The sequence below is a fragment of the Misgurnus anguillicaudatus genome, chromosome 22, assembly GCF_027580225.2.
Source record: "Misgurnus anguillicaudatus chromosome 22, ASM2758022v2, whole genome shotgun sequence".
In the NCBI taxonomy this organism is placed as follows: Eukaryota; Metazoa; Chordata; class Actinopteri; order Cypriniformes; family Cobitidae; genus Misgurnus; species Misgurnus anguillicaudatus.
The window spans coordinates 36,125,747-36,140,765 of NC_073358.2; the positions used below are offsets into that span (position 1 = coordinate 36,125,747).

The following is a 15,019-nucleotide window of genomic DNA, read 5'->3' on the forward strand; positions in this document are numbered from 1 at the left end:
ACAGGCTTGCTCTAATGTTAATGAGGCGTATTGATCAGATTCAACAATAAAAATCGGCAGACAGATAATAGTTAAGTGCAGGCTTTTTCTGGGACAACACGTCACATCTTAAATAAGAGCCTTTCTTTGGGGAAGATGAATCGGGAAATATATTGCAAGATAGTGTATTGATATTCATCAGCTTAACAAATCAAACAATTTAAACAACTTACTAAATACTTCATTTAAAAATTTATTATGTTTATCTATTAGATTTACATAAAATAAAAACATTTCTGACAATTTGTTGCCAAAAAATTTTTTTTATTTATGTTGTTATTATTATTATATAATTCTTTGTGTTAACTACTTGCCGTAATATCCTGATAAACAAAATGCACCTTCTATGTACAGCACTTGTGTACACTATGAATAAAAAAGTGAGCTATTAGTACCCTAGACAAAATTAAATAATTAAAAACATGCACTTTAACAGTCAAATAGACACTTAAGAAAACACTGTTGGTGTGAATTATTGATTGATAGACGCTGATAAGGATTGTTTGGATCTGTGCTGTTTAATTAAGAAAATGTGCTCTTTCTCTTTCTTTCTCTTTTGTCAGCACAAACATTTCAATGAAAGAACAGATGCTGAAGGCACTTCAGCATAAAAAGCCCATCATCCCTCATGTGGATCTTCATCCTGCCTGTAATTACAGCCTTCAATTCACACAGTGTGAGAAATTTATGTCTAAAGGTGTTCTGAATGTCTGCTGTCTGCACTAAGATATACAAGGCAGATACAACTGTGGATAATCTTGTACATCATGGGCGACACAAGCCGATACAAGAAGAATTAAGGAATCTTCATTATCAAATTATTAAGAGGCAGACGTCTAAACGTCTAAATGGGCGTGTCCGAATCCACTTTTGCTAATTTAAAGACGGGAAAAATGGTTTGTGCGTCGAGCGCATTGTCGAAAAGGGTTGTTCCTATTTTTTTAATGAGTAATGGGAGTATTTTGGGCGTAACGTGCAATAAACCAATGAGAGTCTCAGCTCTCATCCCCTTTAAAAGCGCTAGCACTATGTTTAATCCCTATTTAGATGACGGACTTTGTAAACTGAAAAACTAAGCGGGGGAAAAAGATCCCCAGTTTAAGATTAACGTTAAATAATTGTGTTGTTTTTCACTTTTTTCAAATTGTAATTTTTTATTAAAACCTTTAAAAACGTTTTCTTTTAGTCATGGAAGTAAAAAAGCAGGCTTTTAATTGCTTTAAATGGCTATCCAATATCATCAAAAAATAATTACAAGTATGTAAGAAAAGGTTTGTACTGTAAAAATACTTTATTTGTAACAAACAGGAGATAAAGAATTTACAAACGGCTCTCCGCACATTTCAGCACTTGGACAGCGTCATACGTTTTTTTAAGCATTACTTAAAAATGTTTCTCATCTCACTATCTCCACAGCAACAAAGTCATCATATACAGTAAATCCGTGAGGTAGCATTTGAAAAAAACATTTTAAAAAAAACAGATGCATTTGTTTAAAGCAAAGCATTTGTTTACTTACCTTGCTACAGGTGAAAGCAGCTCTTTGCGCCTTCTAACGTCTCATAATTAGTCCTCATTTATGTCCAAGAGACTCAATAATAATCTTTTACATTCAATCCTTTAATCTTTCATATTTAAAAGCGTTTTTGTGCTGCTGCGCATTCATGTATGTGATAAGCAAACCCGCGTTGTCGTCCCGTTTATAGGCGCATATTACTAATGCGCTCTTTAAATAACAAAAACATTATTGCGCCATTGACTTTAGACTTTAGAGCAGGTTTTTGTTGGTCGTAGTCTATTTTAGTTGCCTCAAAATAGCAACGCGCCAACAATGCACCTGAACACAACCCCGTTTTCAGACAAGAACGCCAATAAGCCCAAAAGTGGGCGCAAATGCATTTGCTATTTAAACAACGTGGCGCTAAACGTGAAAATGATAATCGCGCAAGGTGGAAACTAGCAAAATACACTTGCGTCGCGCATTGCGCTGCATTGCGCCGGGTCTAAGATAGAGCCCATAAAGATTGTGTCTCATAAATAGACCATTTTTTACATTCACTTTTATTTGTAAAGCACTTTGGATAAAATGTGTGCTAAATGAATAAATGTAAATATGTGGGGGAAAGTAACCCTGTTTGTGAAATCATTCTAAAGTCTAAAGTTTGGTTTCAGTCACTTCCATACACTGATTTCCATCTTTGACATGACCTTACTCAGTAAATATTAAAGATATTAAGGGATATATTTTTCATAGAATTCTCTTTACATTATGTAGACATTTTATGTAAACAGTAAATTACAAAAAATTACTAAAGCTGGGATTTTACAGCAGTGTCACAAATATATTCAGCTTTAAAGACTTACTACTGTACAACGTAAATGATATTGTTAGCAATACATTTATTAAATAAAGAAATCTGCTATGTGTACTACAGAATGAACAGGTGCAGCCTGGTGTGAAAGGATCTGTCACAAAAACACAATTACAGGCCCTGAATGATTGGTGATGGAGTATTAAAACAGCGGGGGATATTGGCCTCACAAATATAGATTTCACTGAATGAGGTTCAGTAAAGCAGCTGCATGCAATGGTCTGCTTCCAGAGAACAAAGAGTCTGTAAAGGGTTAAAGTTGTGTGTGTGAAAATCTACTTTCAGCTAGGCCAAATACTTTACTTGCCCCAAATCGGTATCACTTACATAAGATGTATCGCTTTCCTGCAGATAGCCAGCAGTGCATGTGTGAAAATCAGTTTAAATGAACCAATGAAATAATTACATTAATGCTTGGACCCCTTTTCTACACAATCTAAACAGAGATTGTCCATACAGACTATTCATTTTATGTCTTTTCAGCCTTAACTGGGGTATGTTTGTCAAGGAAGTGCTCATGTGATCAATTTTCTGGCCCCCATACTTAATCCATGACTAGCTTTACACCTCCTTATCTTGTCCTTTATGGAAAGTGTTGGCAAGTACAAGACATGCTATTCGTGTTAGGGTTAACACTGATATACAGACATCGGCATCCTGCTTGCTAAACTAAAAGATGTTAATTAAAAATCTATTATAGAAAGACTAACGCCACACTACAGACTCACAAATCATATAGTTCAAAGGTCAGCAGCATACAATACAGCATTACAGTGGCAGCCGGTGACTTCTTTTTTCGTGGGCGCTGGATGCGAAGTTCGTCACAACATGTATGTAGCCCATCATGTGTGTGGTTCTTTTTTTCAAAATATGTGTTCTGCGCTTTGAGAGATCATGTGTGCATCGCGTGTTTTGACAAAATAAGTGCCTGCTGCAGATGCATCTAAAAGGGTTTATGATAAAAGAGACGCTCGTGTTTGCCAGATACTCACATAATCTCATGCGTAATCAGAGTTTACCGTTAAGGGAGTGTCTTGCGTGTCTTGAACGTGAGCGTCTCTTTTATCATAAAAGAAATGTATCTTTGAATGAAAGGTTCTTTGGGGAAACAAAAAGGGGGGAAACTTTTATTTTTTTTTAAAGGATTCAGTATCTATACAAGGCAAATTACATATCATATCTATGTGCAAGGAATACACAGTTTTTTATGACAACTGCCAACATTTCCATTAAAACAAGTCACACCGAGGAAAACTTTCACAAATGAAAAGTTCACCAATATAACATATAAATTGTTAATGAGAGCAAGTTTATATTCTACTCTATATACAAAGTTGCACTCTTAAAACTAAAACTAAATTTTTTGTCTGTATGGGTAACCTTTATCTGAAAAACCTTTCTGCTTTACACAACCAGTGTTTTGAGGAAAACGTAAACATTTGTTAATGAGTTTAAAAATTTAAGGTGTATTTGTGTAAACTACATTTTCGAATCTGTGATAAGGGTGACATCATGTGCTCGGTTAAGGCATTATATTTATAATATTTAGATTTAATTAAAAACATTGTATTACTTTTAAAGGTGCTTAAAGGGTTCTTCACAGTGATGCCAAAGAAGCATAATTTTTGGTTCCTCAGAACCATTAAAGGTTCTTAGAAAAAACATTTCTTACTTTTATGGTCTAAAGAACATTTATTCACTACTAACCGTTTGCGAAACAGAAAGCATCTTTAAATGATAAAGGAATTTTAACCATTCAGCTAAAAAAGGTTCTTCTATCTATGGCATAGTAAAGCACCTTTATTTTTGTAACATAGTGTAACTCAGCCATCTACTGGCCTGGCATACAAAATACATCATTGTAGTCTGAAACGTTTACTTTTCAGTTTTCACTACAATGCTGTCGTGAAAACATGGCATACATTTCTATAGACTATAAAAATGTCAAAAAGAAATGGCTCAGGAAAGTTACCTGAATTGGAGTGAACAGATCTTCTATCTTAACCTGATTAGGTATGACAGCTTGTGTGAACACATTGCCTATAAATATATCCTAAAGAGCACACCAAACTCACACTTAGTGCACTGTGCTGTCTGCTTTACAGGCCAAAGAAACTACTAGGATGAAAACCTAAACTAACTGTATGAGCGTTTTTCAATCTTCTCGCTCTTTTGCAATGCTAGTTGGATTTGAACTGTACAGGTATGCTAGTATGCTGAATGTTTTGTATGCTGTAGACCTCTCTTTGTATTACAGGCTATTGTGCACTTAACAAACTGGAAAAACATGTACCTTTACAGTGCCTTGTTTAATATAAAAGCCTTATACTTTACATTAATTCTGGCTGATTTAATTTCAGTGGCTGATTTAGGCTGCGTAATGATGTGAAGTATAATTGTTATTTTCACATTTCATTTTTTTTTTTTTTTGGATGAATTTTACACAGAAGAAAAAAAATCACTTTAATATTCTGAATTGTTTTACTGGTGTGTTTTTTTTTTTAGTCTTTCATGTAGAGCAAATATACCATAAAATATTTTCCATTGAGTCATTAACGTCTATTCTAATGAGCATAACTACACCAAATTTTAGGCACCAATAAATGTTTACATTTGAAATACATGAATTATTATTTTAAATTGTTTTTATGCCATCATATGGTCATTTTAATAAAACAAATCACTGTGCAAACATTGTAGCGACTTGGTTTGCAGAAATGAACTGAGATCATTACTGCTGGTAAAGTGACCTAATGGCATTCCTGTACAATAGATATGGATGCAGTCCTGTCATGAAATAGTATAATTGGGAAAGACTATAAAAGTGGTAGAAAAGGTCATTGTATCTCTTGATATGATCACCATTGTCTGAGAAACAGCTATGGATAAATACCATTAGTAGACTATATCATTTATTGATGGATTTCACTGAAGGAATAACTGAAGAAATTCATTGAAGTATTGAGGATCTGTTTAAAGAGTAAAATGACGAAGGTGAACTAAATAGTCTAAGGAAATCACACAGACCGACGATGTTAGAATTCAAGCGACATCTATTGGCGAGTAACATGAACTACAATCCGAGATTTGTATATAAAATATATTCAAAACAACTACATACAAGCATTAATATGACTCGTTTGTTTCTATTGTTTCTGGCTTAAGCAGTCAGTGTGCACGCTTACAGCAGGTCAGCCAAAAAAATTAAAAAATTTAAACAACTGCTTCAAAAACATAAAGCTCGTATGTCATTGTCTACAGTTCTTTACTGCCAAATGGATCTGCTTTCATATACATATCTCTCCTTTATTCGAACAATGGCAAAAAAAATTACGTTCAGCTATTAAAAAGCAAAGATTTGACAGAAAAGGATTACTCTATAACAGTGGTCTCGATAATCTTTTCTTACCTGCTGATTGCAATGGTTTCAACTTGCCATGTAAATTACAATATTTGCATACCAGCCAGTTATTGCGGTTTAGGATAACAGATAAAGGACATGATATTTTGCATTTAGTTTAGATATTTAAACATTTAGCGTTAGATTTAGATTTATATCTCATTTTTACATTTACAAGTGCAAAACTGTATATTGTGTCGTTTATAACATGCTACCGAGTTTTAATTAACACATTAATGTGTGTTTTTTAGAAATGTGTCTGTAAAAATACTTTTAAGATAGAGATACAGATATTTTGAAAGAGATAATTTAATTTTCCTGAGCATTCTTATTGGCCCACATACACATCAGCGCAAAAGCACAGAGAAACTGTAATTGGCCGGAAAGATGATTGACATTTTAGGGAACAAATGATCACAGCGCACGAACGAAAACCGACCAATAACGACGAGGGGCGGACATTTTGAAGTGAGCGAGGAAAAATGGCGACCATCGCCGTGAAGTTGAACCGGAGTATTTACACAACAGTCATGAATTTACCGTACAGTCTGATAAACAAAATTAGAGTGTCTGTGCTGTTAGTTTTAATACTCACGTTAGCAAATAGTACTTATGGAGAAAACAGCTATGAAGAAAATACTTATGAATTTCTCAAGCGAGAGTATTCGCTGAGTAAGCCATACCAAGGTAAGCATGATGCATGTCACTGCCAAAAGTGTGGCACCTGCTTGAACAAAGTCGATTAGTTATTTAGAAACATACTTTAGTTAGACAACTAGCTTGTTGTCAGGACGTTTACAGTGTCTTTATTTTTCTATTTTCCTCACTTTTGTATTTCCTCTTTACTTTGTGACATTTGTATTTCGCAACTGCAGTGATTTAATCTCACGTCCATGGGGCGGAAGTAGAGGACAGTTTATGTTCTGTTTGACATGACTTGTATACAGTGTGTGTAGCACAATAAATGTTTTTGTTCATTAGATTTTCACCTATTCATTAGATTTACTGTGAAATCTCTAACTGTATACACACAGGGCTAGGTTCATCCAGCTCTTCTCATTGGGAGTTTATGGGTAACACAATGATCATGCCTGATACCCTACGGCTGACACCAGACTTGCAAAGCAGACAAGGAGCCGTCTGGAGTCGTATTGTGAGTTTGTATAAAAAATTTAACATAAAAATGAAACATAAAAAAACAGCACAGCACCAATTTAGGATATTAAGGACCAAAAGCTTCAGTGCATAATGTCTATCAGGAAGGTGAGAAGGCTTGTTGACCAATGTGTTTTTATGTGCAGCCCTGCTACATTAGGGACTGGGAACTGCGTGTACAATTTAGGATACATGGAGATGGAAAGAAAAATCTACATGGTGATGGTCTTGCAATATGGCTGACCAAAGAGCGAATGCAAATTGGTATGAAATAGACAATATTATAATCATCATGTTTACAGAGGTTCTTATTTTGATAGTAATTTTGTTGTTCTATGGGTTTCTTATAGGTCCAGTATTTGGAAACATCAACTATTTCACTGGTTTGGGTATTTTTGTGGACACGTATCCCAATGATGACAAGCAGCATGAGGTATGTGGCCACTTCACATTAAAAAAAAACATGGCCAACTAGAGTACGATCTTGCGTGTCCGGTCCAAGTCAATCGATACATAATGCATATTTGTGAACTTGCCTGTGAGGTCATGTCAAAAATTAATAATCATGCTTAGATGCTCCTAATCTCAAAATTACATCATAAGACTATATCCTGGATTTCACAGGTTAGGTCACATATTTTACAATCTGTATTTGTTCTGTATAAGTGGAAAAATCACCTAACCGGCTTCATCTCTCGATGAGAGAACCTTCCCTTTCATCTCTGCAATGGTCGGCAATGGGAGTGTCGCGTACGATCATGACCGTGATGGACGGTCTACTGATCTTGGTGGATGCACCGGTCACATACGAAATGTTGACTATGACACCTTCCTCTTGGTCAGATACATGAAGAACAGACTTACAGTAAGAAGCATTCTTGTTCTTCTCCAACTATTTTCGTATGGTTCTGTGTGCACCTTCATGTCCTGTTCTGTCTTTCAGGTGATGACCGATGTCGATGGGAAACAAGAGTGGAAGGAGTGTCTGGACATCCCTGGTGTAAAGCTGCCACAGGGATATTATTTTGGAGCCTCATCAGCCACTGGAGACTTATCAGGTGTGGATCACCCTAAAATGAATAAGCTTTATTTTGGGTGTTTTAAAAAAAGATGTCGATTGGATGAGGTTTTCAAACTTTATGGTACCAAGGACCCCCAAATATGATGAACCATTTGTGAGGAACCCCCTGACTAACAGAAAGATACAAAGCAAATTTAAATGATTACTTCTTTTCTGTTTTTTTAATGTCTTTTTTTCTTTGAAACCTCCTGGTGGCTTATATATTTTACGCAAACGTGCTTAAAGGAAAACACCACCGTTTTTCAATATTTTACTATGTTCTTATCTCACCTTAAATGAATTAATACATACCTATCTTTTTTCAATGCGTGCACTTCATCTTTGCACAGCGCGTCGTGAATGTGTTGGCTTTTAGCCTAGCCCCATTCATTCCTTGGGATCCAAACAGGGATAAATTTTGAAGCCACCAAACACTTCCATGTTTTCCCTATTTAAAGAGTATCATAAGTAGTTACACGAGTAAGTATCATCAACTTCTGAAGTCAGGAGTAATGTTGTTACTGCATGCCGAGGTCGAAGTGCTGCAAACTAGGTGCCCTTCTGCCATATTATTAAACATCCAGACACTCCTTCCACTCTTGTTTCCCATCGACATCAATAATCATGAGAAATAGTTTAAAAAATTTTATCCGCTTAAAAAATCGCCACGTTTAATTTTGTGCCACCATACAGTACTTACCCGTGTAACTACTCATGTAACAGTCTTTAAATAGGGAAAACGTGAAAGTTTTTAGTGGCTTCTAAATTCATCCCTGTTTGGATCCTAAGGAATGAGCTAAATGGCTATGCTAAGGGCTATGCTAGGTGCTAACGCATTCACGACGCGCTGTCCAGGGATGAAGTGCACGCATTGAGAAAAGATGGGTATGTATTGGTTTGTCTAGGTTGAGGTAGGAACATAGTAAAATATTGAAAACCGGACGTGTTTTCCTTTAAAAGATGTTTTTAAGTGCATTAACTGTAACTCTTAAACATTTAGGGCAATCCAAAAGTGTTTTTTCGATGTTGTGCAAACTAATAAATTACATCCATTTGTGTATTAATAATATTTCAGTCAGTTCATGTAGATAGATTTGTGCACCAGACGTTATAAAGTCTTCCTGTGTTATCAAAGCATTTGAGGATGCTTTAGATCCATATTTTAAAAAAAAGATCTTTCCTGCAATAATATTAACTTTTAATAGTCATATTTGTTTTGCTATTTCTTGCCATATTTTGTTTCTAGATAACCATGACGTGATCTCCCTCAAGCTATATGAACTTACAGTGGAATACAGTCCAGAAGAACAAGACGACCAGATGGAGATCACAATACCTAGTGTGGACTACAGAGTGGACCCTAATGGTAATGCAAACATTGTAGCGTTTTATATAGAGTAGTGCGATCTGATGCATCGAAGGGTGTATCTCACAATTGTTTTCTTTACACAGCTGGTACAGTTAGTGAAGGAAGGAGCATCATCACAACCTTCTTTCTCTTCATTGTTTCCGTCGTTGCGCTGGTTGTGGTGGTCGTGGTTATTATCTTTCTGTACAGCAAGTATAAAGAAAACAGCCGTAAGCGATTCTACTGACCAAACCGAAGAAAAAAAGAGGAAGGAACCCGGATGAGAGATCCGACGTGAGTGTGACTGACGTTTACGTGAAGATCAAAAGAATGCTACTTGTTCTTGCCCCATCACCAACAGAAAGGACCTGAAGGTCAGTGCTAAGCTGAAAGCCAAACCTACCCTCCACAAGTGGAAACCGACAACCTCATTTGTGATTTCACCATCATCTTTTCGAAGAAACTTAAAAGAGTATTTGAAAGAGAGAGAGTCTGTTTTTGGGAGAGGGAGAGAGTGTGATGATACAGGCTTTGTTTTTTTCTTCAGATCTTTGTGCTGTATTTTTATACCTGACCAGTTACACTGAAGTTGGCCTTTCACCCTTAGGCAGCATAGGAAATGATGCGCATGACACCAAGTGAATCAGTTAATCATAATGCTGTATACTCAGGTTGTCTAGTAGTACCACTGAAGATTTTTTTTCAACTGCACAGAAATCAATTAAATGAAAATGTGAACCTTGAACATGAAATATTACAATATTGGTAAACCAGTAAATCGTTATGCCAAGTAACTCTGATCTGATACCATCATCTCTTAGCTATCACATTCATGTTTTAAACAGTGTGCAAATTTAAAACCTTTAATTTCATTGTCATCCAGTAGCTTTATATATAAATAATGCTGCCTGACTGGCTGTTCTCTTTTAAAAAGTCAGCAATAACCATCAATGAGAAATGTGAAAGACATTGTCCCAAACACATGTTTTGTAATAAATATAATTTGATAAGTGTCGCTGTTGTTACATGTGCCCTCTTTCCAAAACTGCACTGAACTAAATAAGCTCTTTTGACCCTATTGTGGCTTATCCAGGAACCTTTAACCTTTAGTTTGTGTTTTTATTGCCTTATTTGAATACAATGTTTAATAATCATGATTTGCTAATAAATATAATGCTGGTGATAATATATTTAATTCATGTAGCCTAGAGGCAGAGATGCACTACTTTATTAATTGCAATGTTGCAAGGGTTTTTTGTTCAATTTGATATAACCATGTTCCAATATTTCACAGCTGTGTGCAGTTACGCAGCTTCTCGACTTTGTTTCACAACTTGAAAAGATTGTTTGCTGTTATTATCAGCTCAGTGACTGAGCAAGGTGCTGTATCAGACTGATGTGGTCGTCTCAATTGTGTTGAATGCCTAAATTAAAGTTTTTTGTTCTTTTCTCATTTTTAAGTTTTGTTAATTGAAAGCATCTTCAAGTAGCATTTTATATAAATCAACATTCATCTAATTTATACATTACCATTTATATCGTGCACCTGTTGAAGTGATATTCAAATATGCGTGGAAGCATGCTTAACTCTTTCCCTGTCAGCATTTTTTTTAACCCTTGTGCATCAATTAAAAAAAGTTACACATAGGTTCATAGGGGGGAAAAAAGGCCATGTCCAAAAAGTGTCATAAAAATATAATAGATTTATATTTTTTTCCACTTTCACTGATGCCATTTTTTTAACCAGCATCAGCTCTAATCACAATGACCAAACATTCATTAATTTTCAGAATTTTAACCCTTTAAATGTTGGTTTGTTTACATAATGCCACTGCTGTTTTTTTATGAAAAAAATAAACATTTTAATTATTTTCAATTTACTAAATGCTAAGCAGATTTTTTTTCTTTGATTATTACAGCCTTGGATATGTCAATGATTAACAACAACATTAATTTTTATGCATTCATATTTTTTATGCAGTATCAGGTTAAAAAAAACTTACCTCTCAGGTCCATAAAGGACAAAAATGTCCATGTCAAAAAAGTGTCATAAAAATATTATAGATTAATATTTTTTTCCACTTTCACTGATGCCATTTTTTAACCAACATCAGGTCTAATCACAATGACCAAACATTCATTAATTTTCAGTTACACAATGCCACTGTTGTTTTTTATGAAAAAACAACACCTCCTTTGCAGAGTCGTGCAGCGGTTGTAGTCTTGTGATTTCCAGTACAATATATATTTTTTTCATTCAAACTGTTCACACACACACACACACACACACACACATTCTGGTTTCCATGTTTCATAGATTTAATGCATTTTATACCATACAAACTGTCTATTCTATTCCCCTTACCTACCCCATTCTCTAACCTCAACCATCACAGAAACCCTTCTACTATTTCACATTTTCAAGAAACATCATTCTGTTTGATTTATAAGCTTGTTTTCTAATGGGGACCTCAAAATGAATACTGGTATTTCTATCTTTGTGGGGACAATTGGTCACCACAACGTGATAATTACCAGGTACACACACACACACACACACACACACACACATAAAGTTTTCAGTACACACATACAAACCACACTCTGACATCCATACCAACACACCCACACAATTATAGCTTCATAATATATCTAATTGGCTCTATAATATGCATAAGCCGAAAACAGCAGAAAACAACAATAAAGCGATAATTTGCTTTATATGCCAAACCTAAAAAAATGGCACCATCTGGTAAAAAATAGTAAAAATTTAAACTTTGAAGCCTTGCCAACAGAATGAAAGCCTGTTAACAAAGATTGCATAATTTAATAGTTGAATGGCACCGGGATTAAAAATTGCAGTTTTAATGGGTTTCAATGGGGACATTTTTGTCCAAAAGGTCCTGAGAGGAAGTATTTTGTGTACCTAGTAGAAAATAGATTTTTTAAAGGAAATGAAGGTGAAATATTAAAATTCCAATAAAAAAACACACCTGTGGCAAATTTTATGCAGTTAGCATTAACGCAGGCAAAGTTATCAAAAAACAAAACTGAAAATGCCAAAAATGTCCTTAAGGATGCACAAGGGCTAAGTTGCCACCCAGTTTTAGTTTAATGCCTTCCAGGTCAACAATGGTGTGCCAAATTATATTCCCTCAATGTGATAAAGACAAAAGAGCAGTGACAGCTATAATTAAAAATATGTGTTCGGACTGTCACGTGTGTGGTTCCATTCAGACAGTCCCTCCAGAAAAACGCGATTGTGCGATCGCGCGATATAGCCTATTGCATAATCAGCCAAAGTCCGCATTTATACGGGGCTGCATTTTTTCCAAATACGACGCACTTTCGCCGCATTAATTACATATTTCCGCGCACAAAATATGCGGGGCTTGCATGATTTCATAATCTCCGCATTTTCGTAGCAAAAAGTCACATATTAGCAGAAAGTTGACAAATGTTGCATTTACTTCCCAAAAGCGCATCTGTGTCCTCTATTGCCATGGGAACGTTATGAAGTGACGTGATTATGTGACGTGAACATCATTGCAGCTTTTGCAAGTTTCGCAATTTTCGCAAATTCCCGCAATTCCATCGCATAAATTGCATAAATATCCCGCATATTCCATCGCATTTTTTAAGAAAACGTGCGGCAAAATCGAGGATTTTTGCCCGCAACAATCACAAAAAAACTCTTTTTCTGGAAGGACTGCCTTTTCCAAAATATGTGTTCTGCGTGTCGAGAGATCCTGTGTGCATCACGTGTTTTGCCAAAATAAGTGCCTGCTGCACACGCGTCAAAACCGTTTATGTTAAAAAAGAGACCCTCACGTTCACAAAATACACGCAAGACACGCCCTTAACAGTAAACTTTGATTAGGAATCAGAAAGATTAGAAAGAGGTTGACACATATAATATTGTAGGCCTAATCAAACCAGTATTTATGTAACGTATACTGTAGTTACATTTCTGTTTCATATGTTTACATATGTCGTCCTGCATGTGAGGCACAAAAATTAATTCCATTGTGTTTCTTCACATTGGTAGCTAAAGAGAGTAAGAAAGATCAAGTTAAATATAAACTACCTTAAAATACTGCATCAGTAGACACCCTAACAAAAGCGTCTTGTTAGCCGCAATGTTTTGGTGTGACTTATTTTTAATTTGAAGCCATGTGAGAATAAAGGCTTTTTATCTTTCGTTATATTTCCAAGTGCCTTTGCGTTTTAAGTTTTTTAACACATTAAAAAATCTTGCATCAAAGGGCACCGACGTATTTGCTCTATACCCCAGTAGCATTTCTTTCATATTTTTGATGTACTGCATCAGTGTATTTAGGAGAATTGGTGCTGTATTAAAATACCTTTTTCATGCTTTTGAATGTTTACTTCACTTCTTGTAGAGTTCATATATCAAATAAAAATAAAGTTTAGAGAAACACACAACAGGCGCACTGTACTATGTGCTGTAAAACATTGGTAAATCTGTATTGTTAAAGGTGCAGTGTGTAATTTTAAGAAGGATCTCTTGACAGATATGCAAAATAATATACAAAACTATATCATTAGGGGTGTATAAAGACCTTTTTATAATAAACCCATATTTTTTTATTACCTTAGAATGAGACTTTTTTATCTACATACCCGAGGGTCCCTTACGCGGAAGTCGCCATTTTCTGCCGCCATGTTTGTACAGCAGCCCTTAACAGACAAACAATTTTTACTAAGTTGTCTCTGACGTTGACATGTTTTTCCGGTGGCGGCTACCATAGCTTCTCTATCCGATTCAAAAGTGAGGAGTGAGCAGTGGACTTAGCAGGTGGTTGCAATGCGCAACCTCACCACTAGATGCCGCTAAGATTTACACACTGCACCTTTAAAGGTATAGTTCACCTTAAAATTAGGATTCTGTCATCATTTACTCATCCTCATGTTGTTCTAAACCTGTATGAATTTCTTTTTTCTGATGAACACAAAAGAAGATATTTTGAGAAATGATGGTAAACACACAGCATATAGTGACATTGACTTCCATAGTAGGAATAAAAAAATATGATGGAATTTAATGGGTACATCAACTGTGTGCTTACCATCATTTCTCAAAATATTTTCTTCATCATTTATCACAATACTTCCGATATATTTTTTTCTACTATGGAAGTCAATGGTCACTATCTGCTGTGTGTTTACCATCATTTCTCAAAATATCTTCTTTTGTGTTCATACAAATTCATACAGGTTTAGAACAACATGATGAGTAAATGATGACAGAATTTTCATTTTTAAGTGAACTATCCCTTTAACCCAGACCACACTTTAGTTTAGTATAGAGCGCAGTATAAATAATTTTTAATGTTGCTCATACTTTGAATTTCCCAGGTCTTAATGTTTCATTTCCTCTTTTCCAGTTTCTCTGTGAAACAGGAAAACCAAACATCTGTTTGCATATGACATTGAAATAAGATGTATTTTGGTAAACATGACTAAGAAATATCTCATACTTCGTTTTATAGGTCCCATGTGGATATACTCAGGAAAGGATCTACGTAGTTTTTTACTGTCTTAAAGTGAAACACCAGTTTTAAATTGGTTTAAAAATGATATGTTAAAACCCACACACGTGTTTACCAACATTTAGTTAAATA

General features: G+C 35.3%; 1 protein-coding gene across 1 annotated transcript; it reads left to right on the top strand.

Annotated features, from left to right (window-relative positions):
* The first annotated feature begins 6,256 nt into the window (after positions 1–6,256).
* Positions 6,257–10,827, top strand: lman2lb (lectin, mannose-binding 2-like b). The gene is made up of 8 exons (XM_055199186.2): positions 6,257–6,498; positions 6,846–6,964; positions 7,113–7,230; positions 7,317–7,399; positions 7,670–7,831; positions 7,910–8,024; positions 9,273–9,392; positions 9,479–10,827. Exons 1-8 carry the CDS (start codon positions 6,294–6,296, stop codon positions 9,619–9,621), a joined length of 1,065 nt encoding a protein of 354 aa, XP_055055161.2. The 5' UTR covers positions 6,257–6,293; the 3' UTR covers positions 9,622–10,827.
* The last annotated feature ends 4,192 nt before the right edge of the window (positions 10,828–15,019 follow it).